General features: G+C 32.5%; 1 protein-coding gene across 1 annotated transcript; it reads right to left on the reverse strand.

Moving 5' to 3' along the window:
* Window positions 1-928: 928 nt before the first annotated feature.
* On the reverse strand, window positions 929-23605 carry LOC100370946 (uncharacterized protein KIAA2013 homolog). The gene is made up of 15 exons (XM_002733146.4): window positions 23424-23605; window positions 17148-17245; window positions 16454-16564; window positions 15957-16097; window positions 11731-11789; window positions 9018-9110; window positions 8363-8433; window positions 7061-7198; window positions 6632-6737; window positions 5903-5980; window positions 5187-5377; window positions 3521-3633; window positions 2772-3054; window positions 2325-2449; window positions 929-1166 (listed from the first exon to the last, which is right to left on the reverse strand). The coding sequence occupies exons 1-15, from the start codon at window positions 23504-23506 to the stop codon at window positions 1006-1008; spliced, it is 1851 nt and encodes a 616-aa protein (XP_002733192.1). The 5' UTR covers window positions 23507-23605; the 3' UTR covers window positions 929-1005.
* Window positions 23606-23795: the final 190 nt, after the last annotated feature.

A 23795-nucleotide genomic window follows, 5' to 3' on the forward strand; every position in this document is an offset into this window, starting at 1 on the left:
AAGCCATTGTCATGTGTCAAAAACTACCAATCAGCTGATAGAATTTCAATCGATTTAAAAATTATGCAAATGGTCATATTACTTTGTAGTGCACATGTTTATCCTGTAGGTAGAAGATTAGCCAGCAGTTTAAACAATACATTAATCAATACCAGTGGAGGATAAGACATTTTTATACAGGTAAACTATGCAATGACAAAATCAAACATGATTGACATCACATCATCGTCTAATCTATCTATTAAACATATGTCAGTGTATTTGGGAAACTTGTTAACAAATAATATACAAACAAACCAAGAATTCAAAAAAATGAAAATAACTTAAAAATAAAGTTAGTTGTAAAAGAAATTTACAATCCAGTACACAGCCTCAAGAATTACTGCAGTAGACAAACATTGATCTTTGACACTTCTGTAAGTCTTATCGGTATATATTGCTTACAGTTCATACCTCACTTTAGTGGTATATATGCCAGTATTAACATTGCAATTAATGTGTTATTTTTCACTAACTTGGGGAGAGATAACTTGAGTTTTATATGACGTGAATGGCCACATTAAGGTACATGGTCAGTAATTGCAATGATACATTAGATCATACACTGTAGCAATGATAAATTAAAAACATGCACACCAAAACTAAGACAGATAATTTTCATCTACTTTAGATGGCTATTCAGTAACAGCATTTATCTTCAGAATCACTTGATTCTTTGCATCCATGCTTGTAACATGCTTAATTACTTATAAAATCATATGTCATATTCAAAGTTTCGTTTAACTCACCCCTTCTATTTTTTAATGAAGCTCTCTGAAAGTCAACGATATGTATTGATACTGTTTGCAGAAGCTAATCACTGACCATGTACCTTAAGACATGATCATTACTTTCCAAACAATTTTGTTCTTACAGTATTGAAAAGCAGTTAAAACACAGATTGGATGTGTTTTTAATCATGTTCAGTTCAGACACATCAATACGCATACCCTCTGCCCTCCCTTGCTATGGTCTTGGATCACGGAATTTGTCTTGTCCTGAGCAGAATTCATTAAAAATTAATTTAAATAAAAATAAATGGAATGAGACAATCAAAATAACCACAGTCACCCAGAAGATGGTCGGCAGCCTGACAGTAGTATGAGGTGGAGGCTGCGGCAATGACACTGTGAAAAGAAAAAAAAACAGTAATTATATCAGATTGAGGTGGTAACACAGGTATAATGTACATTGCTTTATTAATGGGTGAGCTTGAACATGTTCACAGGAATGAATCCATGATTGACCAAGATCCAGTTGCAAATGGCAGAAATGCTCGACTTAGATGAATTTTTAGTGCAAAAATGACCACTATTTGGCCATCTTGATTTGGGTCATGAAACAAATACATGTATGATATGATGTGTGATGTACATGTATGTGTGAAGTTTTAACGATCGATCAAAGCATGTCAGAAATATGACATTGGAACTGCATTTGTTAAACAAGCAGTCTCTTGGCTGAAATAGCTCCACTGTTAGCAGTGCACATTTGCACATCGGACTTGCGGTTTTCAACATTAAGTCGAAAATATCACTTTTTACCAAAAATGACAAAAATATTCATCATAATTAGAGAATTAAAGATATCATCACTAAATGGACAAATCTGAGAGAGGTCTACCCAAGGTACAATTATCAAGTATCAAAGCAATAAGAATTGTAGACCACCAATTGGCATTTTCAATCTGATCTGAAACAAAAACGATGTGCATCTAGGACCCATTATGTTCAATGGATACACTAAGTTTGAATGAAACATGTCCATGCATGACTGAGATCCAGTTCATGATTGGCAGAAATGATTGACTTGTTAGCACTAAAATAGCTGTCACTCTGCTATCTTGAATTGGATCTTGAAACATATGCATGGGATATTGCATGGGACGTGTGATGTGTGTGCGATATTTGAATGAAATCAGCTAAGGCATGTCTGAGATACAGGTGAAAGACACACAGAGGTGAAATTACAAGTCCTCACTTTCACACAAAATTTACCGGTACATGTATCTTATAATGCCCAGAAAAATATTGTATTTGAAACATAGACATAGCATAATGTGTTACAATTGGTGATGTTCTGACATTTGGAATAAAAAGATAAAAACTATTTTGAGAAAGATAGTAAAGCAGACAATAGTGACAGAAAATTCAATTTTCTGTCACTATTAAGAACATAATCATTTTGTAAATTAAGCGTGCTTTCCATATAAAAAACCACATGCTCAATCAAACAAAGTGCCATCTGCCATTTTACATAAAAACCAAAAACCAGTCAATACTCACCATGTTTAATAGTTTTAATATGCAAGAATTTTCGTAAATCTACCAGATGGTTTGGTTTTTCAGCTATGTACAAAAATGATGACTGCGGCTCAGTATATTTCAAAGTGAAAACTTGAGATTTACGTCTGTAACAAAATAAAGAAGGAAATTGACGTATTCCTATAACAATTACATCATCACACCATGTCATATTCAATGTGGGTCCATACAACAAATAAAATGAAATTCATTTTCAATTAAAACAAACACAATTGTGTACACTCAATCCAATTCTATACATATAATCAGACAGACCATGGTTCCATGGACAGACAAACAAAAAGACATAATCACACCTGACAGTTCCCTCCTTCTTGACTAGCCCTACTTATTAACGCATGAACACATGGGAGTGTCCAGACTGACTACCACATAATAGAAAATAAACAGCAATTGCCAGTTACATACCCTAGTGGGATTGGGTCATTGGGACACCCTGCGTCACATGCATACAGTAACGTATGTTTCCTCTTCCCATTCTCATCCATATCTTTTTTTGGTGTCACTCTGACACGAATTGCTTTACTGTTAGTCAGGATATTCAAATCCAAGTAGTTATCATTATATATTATATTATTCAGATATAAATCATGTTTAAATAATCGTGGATCAGAATTAATGGCCAGATATGTCTCTGTTTGCTTGATACCGAGCAGACTCAGTAGCACTGCCTGCATCACACCATAAGCACCTGGAATAGTTAAATCAATCAAGTGAGAAAGACAACTGGGGTGAGTTCAATAAAAACAGTTTTTGCGAGCACTCCAAAAGGTTTGCTATTGAATTACCTATTTTGTAACAATAGCTAAAATACTAAGGCAACGCATTAGCCTAAGAATTCTGCCAAAAAGATTGGTCCCACTGAACACAACATTGATGTTGGTATTATAAAGTGTACAAACATGTTAAGTACACAAAGTGTAATGCCAAGTTATTTACATCAGAAGAAGAAGAAAATAAATGTTTTTGACTCTATTGAGTATAAACAAATTAGTGCAATCCATTTATATGCAGCCATAAGTTGAGTTGAAGCACAGGTCCTTATGGGCTAAGTGGTCAAATCATGCATAAACTTCTTTTTTAGTGTACATCCCCCAGGTAGGATCTGAAGTCTGGACAGAAAAAACTGATGATATTAATGATTAAATTTTTCTTACCAGCTGTTAGTTGACTTGTGCATCCATTTTTGAATAGTGTATGAATCCATAGCTTGACTAGGTCAGCTAACTCCTGCTCTGTGTAAACCTGCTGCCAGTAATCCTCGTCTAACCTGACAAATGAAATGAACAATTTAATTAAAGCGACAATAGCTCTGATTTTGAGCATTTTTTATTTAAATATAAGCACACAAAATTCAGGTCTTACTGAAATATTGTTTTACATGCAACTGCATGGGAAAAGTCACAAAAAATGTGATGTGAAACTAGTCAACATTTTGTTGAAAAGTCACCTGATGATGACACATGATGCACATTACTTTGGTACGTGACACGTAAAATCTCAATAATGGCAATGTGTTTAACATTTCACCAAGGGCCCCTTGTAAATCATCATCTTGTACCTTCTTCTGGTAACTAAAAATGAAATATTTTATATCACATGACTGACCAAGCTTAGGTTTTTATTTATAAGTTTTTTGTATATAATATTTGTACAATGAACATCTATTCAAGTGATCAAAGGTTTTTGTGTGAAATGCATGCAATGTGGAACAAATTAAGATCATAGAATCAATCAAGGTCGTAATTACAACAAGTTTAGAATTATCATTCGCCATGACAACACATGCTCACATTAAAATAGCTATGGAATTATCATACTAAATAAAAATTTTTACAGTGTGTTAAGGTCATATCTATCAAACATTAACAAGATACATAGATCAGTTGAGGCAGTCATCTAATCTTGATGCACCCCGGTCACAGTTCTTCTGTGATTGTTACAGATCCAATAAAAGTTCCTGTGATAGAGCATGGATAAAGCTCCATTGATAGAGAGACTGTGATTCAATCAATTAGCAATTATGATCAGCAACGTGTGCTACAGCAGTATTTTATGAATGACATTTTAAAAACAGTTTGTTAGTTATTAAATTGCATTTGATTTTTAGCATTACTATTTAACAGAAATAAATCTTTGATACAATCGAAAAATATCATTTTTGTTTTACAACAATTGCCAACACTAATCACACATACAGCACTACAGAAATACAGCACTCAAAAATCAAAGAAATATTCAAATTTATTTTTGTGCTAGTAGTTTTATTTGAATTATGCAAACAAATAAAACTACCAAAATGGTGTCAATTTGTGCAAATGTAAAGTATTGTCCATCATATTGACCAAGTATTGTATACATTGCTTGCACAGATGGAGAGCATGCAATTCTTTGAGGAGATATCAAGTTGAGCAAAGATTTAATTTCCAATTAATGAAAGATCTGTCAAATTTGCAGCAACGTGTAATAACACTATTCACAACCTATAATTTGTATGGTAATTGAATTTTACTGGGCAAGACCTGGTCAAGCAGTATAGTGGTTCATGCTACATTGTAACTTTTTTTTTTACGTTAACCACATTATATAAATACATAAAATTATCCCATCAAAAGAGTACAATTTCTACACAAAAATCATGGTAATGAGATAATTATAAGAATAAAATGGTACACTGTAACTTACATAGATACAATATATTTCCATACTTTTTTTTTTTTAAATCATGTGAAAATCATAAATGTGTCCTTCCTTGAAACTGACAACAGAGGGCATATCAAGGTTACTGGAAACAAAAATATAATAATAAACTTCAAATCATACCAGGTTGGTGGTCCACTATAACAACCATATTCTTGTAGCTGCTGTGACTGTTCAGAAGATTTCTCATCACTCATAACTGGTGACTGTACTGATGACAGTATATAATACATGGTAGCGTTCATAATATCCGGTGTCGGTTTACTGATCTGAACATCTGTGTATATTTCCTGCCCGGAACCACTATTCCATAGCTTTTACAGGATAATTATACAAAGAGTATAAATGGCTGTGAGTTTATCGTCAAATATATGTATTTGAGTGGTATAATGGAAATAATCAAGACAGCAGGTAAGAGTGTTGCAGGGAATGAAAGGGGAAGTAGAGTAAATCCATTCAGGCCAAAAACAAGACATAGACCATTTAAGTCAATTACTAAGTTTTTGAGTGGGGGTTCCTACACCCTCAAATTTACAAAATGAGAATAAACAGAAACAAGCATGGGTAAATTGCATGTTGGTAAATTTTCTCTATCATTCCAATAAACTTTCAAAATTGAGTGGATTTCTGCTCCCTTTCATTTATATTTACTATTTTTCAGACCCCCCCCCCAACCTTCATGTCAAAGGACAATGTGTTACCGGTAGTTTAAATCAATGCCAAAGTCAATTTTTCAACACACCGCTTACTGAAACCCTCCACAGATGGGAATGGGAAAAAAATAGCATCAACAGTGTTGATTCAGTGTTAATGAATCAGTATTACGAACAATCACTCACCTGTTTCCACTGACTAAGGTGTTCATCAGCAAGTGGACTTAAATCACGGCCGTAGGTAGACAACAAATGAATCATTTCCTGTAACAGAACAAGGTGTTAACATTTAATAATTTAAACCTAAATTATGAACACATATGAGCTAAAGGAATAACAAGTTCTGTAAGATAAATGTAAAGACGTATTTTAGGTATGACTGTAAAATACCATAGATATCCATAGTGTAAACCCATATACATGTGTAAGCCCCATTCCATTAAATTTCAGTTTGGCATTTCTGAAAAGAGTGTTTACACTACGGCAAGTAAAGTATATCTAATTATTTAAGATAGAAACCAAAAATTGTGTATATTGTATGATAGATTATTAAAATATATTTTATTGTGATATACATGTACCTCAGTCATTTACATATTAGGCACATACAGAGCTAACATGAAATACTCTAGAGTACTTTATATTTGCATGGATATAATTTTTGCTATTTTTGCTGAAGGAATGATTCAGTGAAAATAAAATCCAGTGAATATTCATTTTTTCTATATTTTACATTCAATTTATCGAAAATCAGTGAACATAAATTACATACAAAACACCCAAAAAGTCTTTTCAATGAAATTAATTCCAGCTAAAATAAATTATTTTACAGTATCTTTTTAATAAGCACTTTGCACAATATAGTCCAAGATTGGATACAGTTGATGTGTAATTTGTTGTGTAAATAGATATTACCTGTTTTGCTTGTTGGTCAAGCTTTCTATGTAGTTCCATGTACATTTCACTATATGGCCCTGGAGCTGAATAATGTACCACGGATAGAACCCATTCAGTGTGTGAACTGAGATGAAAAAACATTGTGTGTTAGTTGAGTACAAGAAATCAGTAAAACTCATTGAACAAGTGCAATAAAATTCCCTTTTTCACCAGAGATTTTTGTCCCAGTTAGTGTAAAATTGAGTAATTGTTTTAACATTTGGAATGAAAGCTAATAACTTTTTTGAGAGAAATTAAAGATGTTTGTTTTTAAAAGTCCACAAATTACACTGTACCAACATTTCTAGATATGATATTTACACTAACAACCCCCCCCCCTCCCCTCCTGTACTGCAAGTGCATATCACCTTATACATATTAGATGACAAAACAATTTACTACACTCACTCTTTTGGCTGTACTTCAATTGCCTGTGGTAAGCTGGAAGTTGCTATGGAAACCAAAACATATTCTTCTGTCTTGTCTGTAGAGGGCGCTTTCACAATCCCTGATGTCAGAGTGAAAGGAGGTACAGAGGAATCTGAACTGAAATAGACAAGAAGAAAGATATCATAACACAATTGTACCTCACCATCTATAAAAGTGCCTGTGAAATTACTTATTGCTAAATGAATATTATTATTATTATTTATATATCTAAACACAAAATAAATATTTGAATGAGTTCACTGCTTTTCACTATGAGGCTCATCATTTGCATGTGAGTACACCTTAATGACATAACCTGCGGACATCTATTCACTCTACATCAGTTATTTGATGGAACATTCACTAAGCAAAATATAAAGATTTTGTGGTGCTTTTAAAATTATGTGTCTTTTAAAAATAAAATTGATAAAAAATAATTTGATAATAAATAATGTGATAGCCATAATAAACATCAGTTCATCCAATCGCATCACTTAATTTAATAAATAAATTTAAATATGGAATAAAGAAGACAGCTCATTATGTAAGAGTGTAAGTATTTTAGTAAAATGGTTTCCAGACAAAACAACAACAATGATGTGTTTTAACTGGTAAATAAAATGCATACGCCGGTATTCTTTAAATATAATGTGATACATGTCACAAAATATTAATGTCCATTTTATGAAATTTAATTAACCCAAATATTGGCAAATGAATGTCACAGCTGATCGATTAGAAGAAAAGAGTATATTTATAAATATTTATCATAAATCTATCAATGACAAATATTAAAATACCTGAAATAATAACATTTTCCGAGACTAATATTTTCCTCATTAATTATTCTCTGGTTTTTTACTTTTTCTATCTTGCCGATACGTAAAATCCGCTAAATTAAATCCAATTAAAATGTAACATACAGGTAACAATAGAACTCATTGTTTCCTTGCCAATTTTGTGAATTGAAAATCCAGAGATTGTTCAAAACATCAAAAGAGTGAATGTAATACCAGTTTTACAATATTTGATTTATGTAAACATACATGTTCAGAATTGACCACGTTGTTAATGACTGTTATCATGCAAATATAAAAGTTGAAAGGAACACGTTATGTAAATTCCTTTCAAGAATTTCATTTATTAGCCTGATTATGATAGTAATTGACACAAGATATCAGAAATTATGTAAATATGGTGATGATGGTAAAAATACAGATTGTAACTAATTGGATACATTTGTTTGTACTTGTTTGATTAGATATAAAACTGTGAGGCTACCTTTCTTTTGTAGCCACATCTTTCCATCCATAGGCACCAGGTACAGTAATACTCAGCTTGGCAGCAAAACTCTGTGATGAAAATAGAAGAAAGCTTTATTTACTTTAACCTTTTCTCCACAAGACTTTCTCACCCAAATTTTTCTGCAATTTGTTCTCACGTTTTTCAATATTTCTGGAAATGAATCCTAATTCTGAAGCCAACTAAAAAATTTGAGTCAATTTTCACTCAAAACATTTGACTATTTTTATCCCAATCTTCTGAAAGAAAATGCAGAATATATACAGTACTATTTTGTGAATTTGGATGAATAGAGGGAACTGGTTGTGAAAAGGTTATTTACAGTGCATGTAGAATAAAGGTGTTTTTTGCCATTTCTAATAGCATGAGAATACATTTCGAAAAAGGGAATATTTCAATGGAAACTTAATTTGTTATCTGAAAATATAGTTTCTAGGAAGTGTGACATCTTTTTGTGGTCTTTGCTGTCACAGAAAATTGAACTGGTAACTGGCTGAATACCAATTGCCATTAAAGAACATTGAATCAAGCATTCCGATAACGATGGGCCAAAATATTCTATATTTTTTAAAACCATCTTTGACAATTACGAACATATAGATATAAAAAGTAAACACAAATAATTTGATCTTACAGCTCCATTTTCCACTGTGATTTGTTGTAATAACAATGATGGTCGACTTCTATGTGCCAAGACTTTTTGTGTTATACTGATACATTCTCTGTTCTATAAAAAAAAATCAACATAAATCATTATTATACGCCATATGTTACTGCGTGCCGTAATTTTGCAGTATTATACGGGGTATTTTCATCCTACCGTATTAGGAAATGCTAATTCCAAATATGAAATGATCATGCACATAAGCGTTCTCTAATAATAAAAACAAACATGGCAGCCTCCATGGTACTTAATTTGAAATTTTACTTGCGCGTTTCATTCACGAAAAAGGCACGGACAGCTAATGACACAATAAATTTCTTTGCACAAATATTATTAAGAAATAAATGTTTATTGAATTAAATATAAATCATATCATGTACAAGGTGGCGCCACTAAATTCATTGCGTCGTCTGCCAATATGCAGACGATGTACATCAAGTTGCAGTGTAGTCCTGGCAGCTTAGTTTCTTGAGCTCCGACAACAAATACGTTTATCAAATTATTTCAACAAGTTATTGGCAGAGTCAAATGCATATCGGCTGAGAAGCATGTCAGATGTTCATCTTTCTGAGCCTGGTGGTGATGGTGACGGTGACAACGAAATCAATTTCGATTTATTGCCGATCAAAAGCAATGACGACAACTTTGCGGAGCTGCTAAACCTAGCCAGTGACATTGGTAAAGCAAGCACAGACGAGGCCAATTTATCAACAGATTCGGAAATACAACGTTTTGTCACTGATCAAAAAAACAAAAACACCGCCAAGAAAACAAAATACGAAACAAACAGCCTTCGAAGATTCCTGCAATACAGAGAAATTAAATGCAAGAGATACACAAAATAACACCGCAAGTACTCGATAATCACCTGCAACACTATTTTTATAAAGCCTTGAAGCAAAATGGAACAGAACAGAGCAGAACCTCTCACTGCCAACGATGAGTCCGCGCTGTGGAAATGTGGCCAGCTTGGTCTCGATAATGCAAAATCCTTGCTAAACACCATCTGGCTCAACAACACAAAATGCTTCGGTCTAAGGGGTAGTGACGAGCACCATAAAATGACATGTGGTATTGCAACGGAATTCTGATGGGAGAAAGTATCTGGAATATTCCGAGAGAAACACTAAAACATGATCGGGCAAGTAAACAGTGAACAGTCATTCAAGCCTGTTGCTTTTGCCACACCAGAAAACCAAGAAAGATGTCCAGTCCATGTATACAAATTTTTTTTGTCACATCGCCCGGTAGGAATGACACAGTCTTCAGCTATAGTTCTATAGTTCAAACATTCTAAAGTAGGCATGAATAGCCTTGGAACAATCATGAAGAAAATGACCAAAACAGCTGGTATTTTTAGGAGAAAAAATGAATCATTCGGGGAGAAAAACGGCCATACATAATTTGGTTTCCACAATACTGTAAACAGTATCAACCACTATGCCGTAGCAAGTGAGAGCCAGCGGAACACATGTCTGACATTTTAACATCCAGGCCAGTATCTACCAAATTTTTGCAAGAAAATACAAATACCTCAAACGCCGACAACTAAAATGTTCTACCTGGTGGCACAGTACAAGTGGCAAGAACAGAATTCACTTTCAACATAAACGTAAATGTTCAGATGGCCTCCGCTACGTCGACGACCGCCATTGCATCTCCACCACCAAAACGACGACAACTGTTCGTGTTGTATGACGACGACAGCCAATGAATTTCCGTGCAGTTAAATAGTTACGTCTTGGATTAAGAGTTTTTGTTAAATTGTTGTTGAGAATAAATAAAACAATGAATCTTCAAGGAAATTACTCAATTAGTCAAAGCATAGTGTAAAGAAAGGTAGTGAGTGAGTGAATAAGTGAGTGACGCGTGTGCGTGTTCTAAAGTTCACGCGAAGTTTGCAAGACCCCACACAAAGAAGTTCTCTAAATCTGTTCTAAAACATTTTAGATTTCGGCATACCCATGATGATCCTTGGGAGGAAAAGATGTATAATAATAAGGTTATTATGAAAATACCTCAAAGTATGCAGTACACAGTTGCATTGACCTCCGCTGAACGTCTGTCGATACTCCCTTGTACTGTCTGCGTGCATACTTTGAGGTATGCTCGTAATAACCTCATATTCACTTTGGAATACAAGTGATCAATAAATAATAATACCTGTGACAAACAAATTTATTAATCATATTTGTTTTTCTGTTCTATATTCCTCTTCATAAAATTTAATGATATTTTATGTATACAATTATCTGTTTTTACTCCTGAAAAATGGACAAACTTATACTGAAATTGAATTTGTACATAATTTTAATTTCAACAAAAACAAACAATACTACTTAAATGTGTCTAATGCACTCAACCAATATTAGAGCCTGGGCCATACAGTTTCTTATCTGGTCAAGTCAATGTAAGAGTGCACAGGGCTGGCAGGATAAGGAATTAAACGTGTGATAAAGTTTTAATATGTATAAGTAAACATATCTACACAGGTGGAAGGTTAATCTTGCTCTAACAAATCATTTCTAATTATGTTTATATTACCCTAAAAACTCTTGGAGTAAATAAAATAAAAACAATTTGTGTTAAAATAAGTGAAAGAGAAACACTTTCTTGCTGAAATAAGTACTTTTTAGATAAAAATGTCACACCAATGAAGAAATGAAACAAACAACACACATACCTGAGACTGTGTGATAATTCTGTACACTTGTCCCTCTCTGAAATGTACAACTCTAGCTTCTACAAAAGAAAATATCTGTTAGTTTTTTGAGTTTAATTCAGTTAATAATTCTTATTCTTAGAATACACAGTATGTAAGTCCTGTCACACGGTTAACCTTTCAAACAATATTGATTTTTTCCACCAATAATTTGAGACACCATGACGAATGAAATAATTGACAGCGAAACCAAGTATTATAATAATAATACTTGTTTAATTATTTGGGGTTTCATCCCACAAATTACGGACATGATCCCCATGAATTACGGTCAATGTTTGTCCTGTCTCGGCTGATTATCGACGCCCTTCTTAAAGTCAGTATGGAGATACCAACGGGGATTATTGGGACACGGTCGACAGACATTCCAAACAATCAAAATTATCAACAAAAGACGAGATTTTTCTAGATATTTACAAACATACTTTCATGACAAACATATGTAAAATTAACAAATACACAAAGAGGTGTAATGTAATATTAGGTTTTATTTTAGGCTTAGAAATATTTCCTTTCACTCAGCCCATGCATGGAACTGCCATTTAGCTTCATGGTCCTTCAGCTTGTCTTTGCCTCAGGGGAAAACAACAATAATTATACAAAACACATTGCGAAGACTCAACAATCAGGAAAGAAAACCCAGACAACCATGTTGTACTTGTGTTGAAATACAACAAAAAATAAGAAATATAAATAATTAATTGGTAGGAAAAAAAAAAACAGTAAACAAAATCTTCCAAGGAACTAACAAATATACCCTGGTTAGCAAATATAATACAAGGAAAATAAAGTAACTAAAATACTACCGGTAATAATAGTCAAGAAAGATGGATATGCCAGTTAACTACTTATGAGATGGGTCTTTAAATCTGATTTAAATTGATTTCTTTTTTTTCTTTTTTAATAAAACTGTGAGAGAGTTCCAATGTGTAACAGCTGCATATTGAAAATTGTGCTGAGAAATGGACAAATGGAATTTAGAAATTGACAGGTTTCCTTCAATTTGTTGCTTTAGTAGGCTATGTGACAAATTATGCAGTTATGGTTTGATACAACAATTTGTATTTTCTTTGTTTGTTATAAAATATACCGGTATGTAAACTTAAAGTTTTTTTTTACTGTCCATGAATGTTTAAGGATCAGTTCCATATGAATACTGAAATGCACCATGTTTTCTTGAACACAAATTCACCTGATACATGCCATTAACCAATCAGAACATCACTTGGCACTACCAATGACTTCCAAATTAACATATCAGAACATCACTTGGCACTACCAATGAATTCCGAATTAACCAATCAGAACATCACTTGGCACTACCAATGAATTCCGAATTAACCAATCAGAACATCACTTGGCACTACCAATGAATTCCGAATTAACCAATCAGAACATCACTTGGCACTACCAATGAATTCCGAATACTGATACATGCCATTAACCAATCAGAACATCACTTGGCACTACCAATGAATTCCGAATTAACCAATCAGAACATCACTTGGCACTACCAATGAATTCTGAATTAACCAATCAGAACATCACTTGGCACTACCAATGAATTCCGAATTAACCAATCAGAACATCACTTGGCACTACCAATGAATTCCGAATTAACCAATCAGAACATCACTTGGCACTACCAATGAATTCCGAATTAACCAATCAGAACATCACTTGGCACTACCAATGAATTCCGAATACTGATGATCGTAAAAGATCACAATTTTTATAACAAAAGAAATGCGTCATACTTATTCACACAATAATCTAAATCAGTCATTATTGTAATCTGTTTTTATGATTGTGTTTCAACAGAAATTTTGTATTCTGACAACAAATGATGAACTATGTATGTCATCCATGGTTTTTCTAACCACTGATTTTTGGTTCAAAAATTCCACCGTAATTTTGTATTCTAAATGTTTTTTGAGTTTGATTATAGACACATCTCCATCATATGCGTAAACACATGCACTACTAATAGAGCAAATAGAGTATGGGAAAATGTGTGACTATTAGGGATCATGCACAGGGCCCATGTTTTTCTAAATTATAAATTGTATTTGACTGCCCTTATTTAATTGGTGAGATTTGACTTAGACCTCTGGGTCTAAGGTACCATGAAATGGTCTAGTGAGTAACACACCTGAAAATACACAAACTTGAAAAGTAGAAATGGCAAAAAGCTTTCTGACTCAAGCAACCTGTATTTATATTACTACTCAATATTCAAAGCTATTACTGAGGTACAAATTATGACAAGACATATTTTTTGTATGTTTACCGGTAATTCACATTATAAAAATACAATGTGAAAAAAAAAATGAAATTTCAACTGACATCCATCCCACAGCTGGCAGATTTTGGTTGTAACATATGGAGTTGAATTCAGTCTGTTACATGTGACAGCTAGCTCAAGCAGAAATTTCACAATTATTGTAATTTAGCCTCAGCTTTGTTTGCATTCATGTTCATTCATGTTAAATCAGTAAGTCATTCATCTACCATTACAGGGTTCTCCCCAGAAAAAATGCATAGCGCCGGGGCTAATTTGCATAATAATTTGCATATCATTTACATATCTTTCCTTCATTGATTAACAGAACTTATTTACAATTATGAATATTAGTGAGCTCAGTCACAGGGCAAATATTTTTTTTAATGGAATCACATTATGTTTCACAATTTAGAAGAGTTTGAAACATTCTCAAAATACAAATGCTACAGACTAAAAACAAACACAAATACATTATTGTTGCAATTTAATTGTTTTGTAAAACGTTGAAGGAAACGCATTCAAAACGTTAAGCCAGATTTATGTTCACGAATCTCATAATTTTATTCACTCCAAAAACATTCTCCTTCAAAAAATCGATCACGTAATTAATTGACGTATTGTTGTAATTTATTATTCGTACCATCAACTTCTAAAACGTTTACAATTACAGTAATGAGCGAACAAATAAAGCTTCAAAACGATCAAAGTTACGACATGACATAACTTACTTGGCCATGTTATACACCAGTTATAGCAATAATTCCTCAACAAATTTTACTTTTTTTTTTTTTTGATACGAAATGTAAGTAAAATCCGACTTATTTTTATCGGGAGCGATTATTTTTGATCACTTGATCGCTTCGGTAAAAAAAAACAGACCCGCAATGATGTTTGTGAAACATTAGCATGTGTCCATTGACCCGATGGGTCAAGAATTCCATTAACCAATCAAAATGCCGCATGGTAATGCCGGTAGAACCCGAAGTTTTCCGAATGGTAGTGATCATAAAAATTACATTGCGGAAGTAAAGCGATGTCGTAGCACGATGTGTTGGCATCAATTTCAATTGAAAACTGCATGACAGCTTTCGAAAGAGGTGATTTGCAATTTTTAAAAGGTAAATTAGGTCTTGAAAGAAGAGTTTTTACATGATTCGCAATGATAACAGTTCAAATGTATTTTACCAAATCACGCAATAAACACGTTGTTTTTTCTTGAGTAGCGTGAACTGATCGTGAACTCCGATTTGACCATGTTATATCGAGGTGGAATTGATTTTGAAATAATTTTAGCTTTCAATCTAAAGACTGTGTCTATCGCAGAAAGTATTTACTTACAAACAAAGAGGTGCTAATTCCACAAATTTGACTAGCCGCTACGTATCGTGCGACTAGGTCTATTGTTTATAAATTATAATCCACGACTGGCAGGATGCGTGTCGGACAGTACGTAATTATACCAACAATCAGACAATAGTCCTCGTCGGAAGCATTTCCGTGGTGGTCACTAATTTTGAGTGACGGTCGGGGCCGACCGGCGTGGTGAACACAGCTTTTTCACATCTGATATTGGCATGTCAAATATGAAATCAAGCGCCGAGGTGGGAACACATAGCGCCAAGGTCCCAAGTGAAGCGCCGAGATTCACAGGTATAGCGCCGCGGACCTCGGCGCTAAAAAGCCCTGGGGAGAACCCTGCCATTATACTGCTATTTAATTGACATATAAATCTGAATTTATTTTGACTACCATACAATTATGCTGGAAGTATTTAAATCTAGGAAACTTAGGAACAAAAATTAGATACCTACCTACTGATATATTATCAAAGTAATCAGGCTGGTAGTTTTCAAAAAGATATTTAATTTTTTTTTTTTTTTTTTTGAAAATGACATTGACTTACCTTTAGTTGAAAGTCCAAGTACTTGTGGTTGTGCAATGGGTACATATGGGACAGCTAAAGACAGTACATTGTGTTGATATCGGATATGTAATACATCGCTACTCACCGTACTACCAACAACAACACCCAGATTACCGTTACCTGTGATTAAACAATTATAGAATGTATACAGGAGAGTAATAGATATAGAAAAATCAGTAAATCAGTAAAGGTAAACAGAATAGAAAGGATTGATCATAATTAAGATTTTATATTTTTGTTTACCAGTACCATTAAATTTCAATTTACTTTGTTATATTTGATTGTTACGATGGAAATGTTGAATAAATTAAAACATTATAAATATCACAAGTAATTAATATAACAGAGGAAGTGCTATTATAGTCTTATAGACCTGCTCATATGTTAAGTACCATGATACACGTGTAAAATATAATTTTACATCGATGGACAGGGATGGTAACACAATAGTTCAAAATTCACTCTAACTTACGTACCTACAAAAGGGAGTGCTGCAGCTTCAGACTTCTTGTTTAAATCATGTTTTATTGATACATCATAAATATTAAAAGCAGACTCCCATTGATGTAATTGAGCTTGCAAGCACTCTGAAAATAATTCATAAAATTTTAAGTACATTTTGAATACATGAGTACATGTTTGTACATATTATTTGCTCTTTTGAAATTGCATAATAATAACTGTTCTTGTTTATAATACTTGGATGTCTTTGTGTACATGAAATTCTCACTAAAGCCTGCAGATGTTGATTTGTATCCTATAATTTGTTCTTTCAAAAAAGTAATTTTTTTCTGTATTTTATTTTTGTGACACTAAAAAAATCATCCAGGTGCTGAAATATTGCAGTGGATAATCTTACAGATAAATACAGTAGTTGTATTTTAGTGGTAACCACCAGAAGCTGGATTTTTACAATGATGAGCAAGTTGATTGATAATGCCAGCCATGCATGTCAATTAAATCGGTAATACCTATCAAATGACTGATGAAACTGACAATACTGTCAACAAAAAGCAATGACAGAAATCACATATTTATTCCAACACAATTGAAATTTAAAAATATATTATTACATTTAGTAAATTTTGATTATGAAATAAATACCATAATAACCAAAATTCTACCATATCATTTAATATCAATTAAAATAGTTATATTTAGTTGATTTACCTGTAGTAGCTTTAGCATGAGATCCACCATAGAGAGAAGGTCCAAAGTATACAAGAAACACTAGAATGATCAACACCAGTAAAGCTATTCTCCGGGATCTGAGAAAGAAGATTAAAAACTTTGGTTAAAAGTGCATTCTTGATATCTCTAACATCTCCATATATGTGAATCCATGTCTTCAAGTTATGTGTCTAAATATCCCATAATGCAATGCTGGTAAATGCCTAATATGGAAGTAATGTGTCTAAATATCCCATAATGCAATGCTGATAAATGCCTAATATGGAAGTAATGTGTCTAAATATCCCATAATGCAATGCTGATAAATGCCTATTATGGAAGTAATGTGTCTAAATATCCCATAATGCAATACTGATAAATGCCTAATATGGAAGTAATGTGTCTATATCTCCCATAATGCAATGCTGGTAAATGCCTAATATGGAAGTAATGTGTCTAAATATCCCATAATGCAATGCTGATAAATGCCCAATATGGAAGTAATGTGTCTAAATATCCCATAATGCAATACTGATAAATGCCTAATATGGAAGTAATGTGTCTATATCTCCCATAATGCAATGCTGGTAAATGCCTAATATGGAAGTAATGTGTCTAAATATTCCATAATGCAATGCTGATAAATGCCTAATATGGAAGTAATGTGTCTAAATATCCCATAATGCAATACTGATAAATGCCTAATATGGAAGTAATGTGTCTATATCTCCCATAATGCAATGCTGGTAAATGCCTAATATGGAAGTAATGTGTCTAAATATTCCATAATGCAATGCTGATAAACGCCTAATATGGAAGTAATGTGTCTAAATCTCCCATAATGCAATGCTGGTAAATGCATAATATGGAAGTAATGTGTCTAAATATCCCATAATGCAATGCTGGTAAATGCCTAATATGGAAGTAATGTGTCTAAATATCCCATAATGCAATGCTGATAAATGCCTAATATGGAAGTAATGTGTCTAAATATCCCATAATGCAATACTGATAAATGCCTAATATGGAAGTAATGTGTCTATATCTCCCATAATGCAATGCTGGTAAATGCCTAATATGGAAGTAATGTGTCTAAATATTCCATAATGCAATGCTGATAAATGCCTAATATGGAAGTAATGTGTCTAAATCTCCCATAATGCAATGCTGGTAAATGCATAATATGGAAGTAATGTGTCTAAATATCCCATAATGCAATGCTGGTAAATGCCTAATATGGAAGTAATGTGTCTAAATCTTCCATAATGCAATAGCAGTAAATACTTTATACACATATACATTGTACCAGTAGTTATGGTGGCGTATGTATATCATTCTAAAACAATATAAAACATAATTTGTTGTCGAATAATTGATTTTTAAAGAAATATGCAGTTTTTCATAAGATTATTATCTTACCAACATGTGTACCTTAACAATCTGATCTATGTTCCACATTTAACATTTATTAAATACTTGCTTATGAAACATGCATTAAAAATATACCGACAAAATATCTATAGACAGCCAGCACTTTTTTTATTTTCATGCAAGCTACCCGGTACATTTGAACATCAGAATGCAATGTTTCTGTTGTGCACTATAATGATATCAAATAGACAATACAACAGCTTGTGCCTGATAATATAATTTATGAATTTAGCATCAACATGCACACAGAATGAAATCTACAATATTACTATAATATTATTTAGTTTCTACTTATAAGTTAATAAACTTTAACATTTCCAACATTCAATTGACTGCTGAGCTTCTCGGTTCATTATTTTAACATTCTAAAAATATATACATGTATTAATTCAATTACTATAAAATTAAATTAAAATTATTAAATAAACAAATATTTTGATTATTACATCTTATTATTTATTTTATATTAATGTTATTTAATTATTCAGAGCAGTTACAAACGAATAAAGAATGCATGTTTTGGCTAGGTGGTTTAAATGTCTATTCCTGTTTTCAAAGTCAGTATGCATGCATGGTTGGGAGAGATACATATTACAAGACACACACCATCATTCTGCATAAATTATCACTGCACAATGCCTTCAGCAATCTTTTACAACTGTATATAAGGTCATAATATGCCTATATTGACAAGCAACAATTCCAGGAAGAACATACATATTTTGCAAAACAATTTTAACATTGTTGCACAGCCTATATGTAAACACTACCGGTACTTACCGGTAAGCATCCATAAATGTAAGTAACATGAATTGAAGAAATGTGGGATGAAACTATGTGATTCTCTGTAGATGCCGATCTACAATTGTTTTAATGGATTACTAAAAATGCTTAATATTTTGAAAAAATAAACACTTTCATGTCTTCTACATGTATTCGTACATCTTTCATGACACAACAACACAACTATCAGAAATGGATTTCATATAACAGACATGCTGTCCTATACAGCAACAAGTATGTAATTAAACCTGATAAATATAACTGTCTTGCCTAGCAAACCATAAACTTTCAGCAAATCGATCTACTGCATCCATACATCGACATGTACTGGGATAACACATGGTCATGCTTTACAAACATGGAACATTTATGCAAAAGATTAATTCCATGGAATCATTGCACATACATGTACAAGTCATATATTTGCAAATCATATTAAAGTAATATACATAAATATTGATAAATAAGTAACCATAGACACGACCCTCTAGAGGTCACACACCCAGGCGTACAGGTATACATACATGTTGTCACATACATGTACATTTGTATAAGCTATCATTTCCAATATTATCCAATTTTTACCATGTGCTGGTAATGACAACTACTTGAATTTTGAGGGGGTTAAATAATTGAGAATAATAATAATTTGAGAGTGAATTTTTCTCCTCAGAAAGTATCAGTATGTGTAACTTTTAGGGGGTCATAAAGCCAGTTACACTGAACATCAGAAATGTTTATCTATTCACACAAGTGAGTGACTGGTGGCAGCAGTGTCGCTATTACAAACTAGAATGGGTATATCCAGCATCTTGTATTCTGTATTAAAATACCCTTTATGAACATAGCACAACAATTACAACCTTATCCTTGTTAATATACACCAGGTATAGTTTGGGAGGAATATATTAAGGTGTAATATTAATAGGTGTTAAAAACTCAACATTAAGATGACATTAAAATATACTTTAAAGTGAAATACCTACACATTTTTTGAGTTTCTGTAGGGAATTTGTTACAAAAATAAAATTAAATAATAAATCATCTTGGTGTAAAATTGAAAAAAAGATTCTGAGTTGTAGCTGCACTCCCAATTGACTGTTTTCAGCTATCTGACTTTTCATTTTAATTAAAGAACTGAAGATATCATCAGAAAATGAACAATATGTATAGTATTAAAGAAATCAAACTTGTGGTTTTCAAAAAAAACTTAAAATATAACTTTTTATCAAAAAATATTCATTAAAATTAGATAATTGAAGAACAAAATCATCACCTGTAGTACCTGCGGTATATATAATATCAAATCAATTAGACTTGCGGTTTTTAACAAGAAGTCGGAAATATCACTTTTTACCAAAAATTACAAAAATATACATGAAAATAGAGAATTAAAGATATCATCACAAAATGAACAAACCTGAGAGAGGACCACATGTAGTACCTGGATATGTAATATCAAAGCAATTGGACTTGCAGTTTTCAACAAGAAGTCGAAAATATCACTTTTTACCAAAAATTACAAAAATATTCATCAACATTAGAGAATTAAAGATATCATCACGAAATGAACAAATCTGAGAGAGGTCCACATGTTGTACTTACATATGTAATATCTAAGCAATCGGACTTGCGGTTTTTAGCCAGAAGTCGAAAATATCACTTTTTACCAAAAATTACAAAAATATTCATGAAAATTAGAGAATTAAAGATATCATTACAAAATGAACAAATCTGAGAGAGGTCCAAATGTAGTACCTAGATATGTAATATCTAAGCAATCAAACTTGTGGTTTTTAACAAGAAGTCGAAAATATCACTTTGTACCAAAAATGACAAAAATACTCATCAAAAATGGAGAATTAAAGATATCATCACAAAATGAACAAATCCGAGAGAGGTCCACCTAAGGTACATACATACCAAGTATCAAAGCATTTGGACTAGCGGTTTTCAATTAGAAGTCGAAAATATCACTTTTTACCAAAAATTACAAAAATATACATGAAAATTAGAGAATTAAAAATATCATCACAAAATGAACAAACAGCGGACAGCGGAGCTAAAAATTTGAACATAATCAGTCAAAAGCATGTCAGAAATATGGCTCTAGAAATGCATTCATTAAAACAAAATGGCCACCAGTCAGCCATTTTGAATCCAATCTGAAAAATAAAATGACTTGCATCAAGAACCAATAATATCTAAAGTACAAAATGTATGTACCAAGTTTGAATGAAATGCACCCATATACCACGGAGATCCGGTTCCAGAAATGCCAGAAAAGCTTGATTTTTGATGACTTTGCAGCAAAAAATGGCCACCAATCAGCCATTTTAAATCAAGTGGTCAAACAATTACATCTGTATATTTATACTATAATGTATAATGAATATATAAAATTTGAACATAATCAGTCAAAGCATGTCAGAGATATGGCACTAGAACCCATTGATGGAAACAAAATGTTCACCAGTCAGCCATCTTGAATCAGATCGTGAAACAAATTGATGAGCATATGTATAATATTATGTATGATGTATGTGTGATGTTTAAATGTAATTGGTATGGGCATGTCTAAGATATACAAATGTAGGTCCAAAGGCATACACGCACACACGCACGCACACACAGAGGTCAACCCATAAGTCCCCGTTTTCGGACTGTGTCTTGTCGTCTGGTGGCATTATACTGCACATGTATGCACAATCAGTATCCCAATACGCAATCATTAACATAAGAACGTCGCTTATTAATAGGCCTTGCCTAGTGAAATTCAAGTAAAAGTCCAGTCCAGTAACATTTCAAATGAATTCGCCTGAATTTCTACCTACAATGTAGTGGCACCTACCATGAACACATGTTTTGCTGCATCAAATTAAAAAAAATATAATTTTACGAAAGAAGCTTGTGATCTTGTGCATCGAATATGATACAGAATCAAGCAACTGACCAAGAAAAAACATGCATTCATGTATCAGGTCATTAAATTCATCCAAATATGATACCGATGACCTGAAGTTTCACCTTTTAAAAGGGTGACTGTGCTCGCTGAAGATATATCAATCTTCTGCATTTTCTCATGTTAATAAATGCTAGGTTTACATTCAAAGCATTAATTGCCTCAAAGCAAATTTAATAATTATTATGACTGCAACACATTGGTAGTTGTGTTTATGTCATTAGATGCATAAAATCCTTAGGAAAGGATAAAAAAGGTATTAGGGCTTACAAAAAAAAATTGAAAAACTATAAACTAAAAAAAAATCTTATTTTTGAAATATATTTACACAATTGATGTGAAATCCATATTTCAAAAGATTATGGAGAATAACATAGGGTTAGCAAAATATTGGAAGAGCAGAAACCACAGAAAGTAATTAATTTATCTTTTCTTTTATTTTACTGACATTTATTTTTATTTTCCCTTTTAATTTTATCTCATGAATTTTTTGTATTTGTATTTGGTTGTATTTATGTTCTTTACCATATAAAAACGTTCTGAATGTTTTTAGTAGTGTGATAAAGTTATTATTTTAATTAAATATGTGAAACAAAAAAACAAAAATTAAAAAATATGAATAAAAAATAAAGACAATTTGCAACAGAATAGAATCTCTAACAAGACAATTCTTAATGAGGAACATGAATCACACTATTAATTGCATAACACGTTTTTTTTTTTTCTTCTTCTTCTAATCTTGTTAAGGCGACCGAAATACGATATATAAAAAAATTAATAACGGGAAGTCAAGCCAAAAATATTCATAAATAAACAAAAATAGCAATAAAAATACGGAGCCTGTACCTACATTGCATATTAATCAGATTGATAGAGTGATGGAGCTAAAACAAGCTTATACTATGTACATGTACCAGTACTAGTTTAAATGCTGGTAAAGGCAAATTATATACGTGTACAAACATCTCGTTGTAGCAGAACAGTACTTATATTACAAACAAATTGTAACAGAGCTAGTTTGCGTGGACGTGATTAAGGTTATCACAGAAACATTTGATATTTATGTATTTATGAACGGAATTTTTTTTTTATGTACGTACCTCGTAGTCGGCAATGAGTTCGGCAGATTCTTGATTCTATTTTTAATCCACATGTCTTGCCAGATAACAGCATCGTTGATCATAGATACAATCAAATTCCACTTCCCTTTACATCCGTGGTTGCAGACTAACAGCGTTTACAGTGTACAAGCGTCATCTGTTCACTCGTATTAGTAAACTGGTTGATGATTATAAACTACCAGCTTGTGGCTGAGAGCAGCACAATGTTAGTAGAACGTTTTAGCTTCCATATAAATCCACTGATACTTCGCAATTTTGTGAAAAGTAAAATAATAAACATAGCAATTATTAATGCCTATCTGATCTATAATATGTAGTATAAATACCTATTTTTAAAATTACAGCTGATAA

Source organism: Saccoglossus kowalevskii, chromosome 7, assembly GCF_978046115.1.
Source record: "Saccoglossus kowalevskii chromosome 7, keSacKowa6.1, whole genome shotgun sequence".
Lineage (NCBI taxonomy): Eukaryota > Metazoa > Hemichordata > Enteropneusta > Harrimaniidae > Saccoglossus > Saccoglossus kowalevskii.

Coding starts and splice junctions, on each gene's coding strand:
- LOC100370946 (XM_002733146.4), bottom strand. CDS start 23,506: ATGATCAACGATGCTGTTATCTGGCAAGACATGTGGATTAAAAATAGA. Junction 16,098..16,453: donor TGCAGCACTCCCTTTTGTAG/GTACGTAAGTTA, acceptor GTTTAATCACAG/GTAACGGTAATCTGGGTGTT. Junction 3,055..3,520: donor CACAAGTCAACTAACAGCTG/GTAAGAAAAATT, acceptor TAACTATTCCAG/GTGCTTATGGTGTGATGCAG.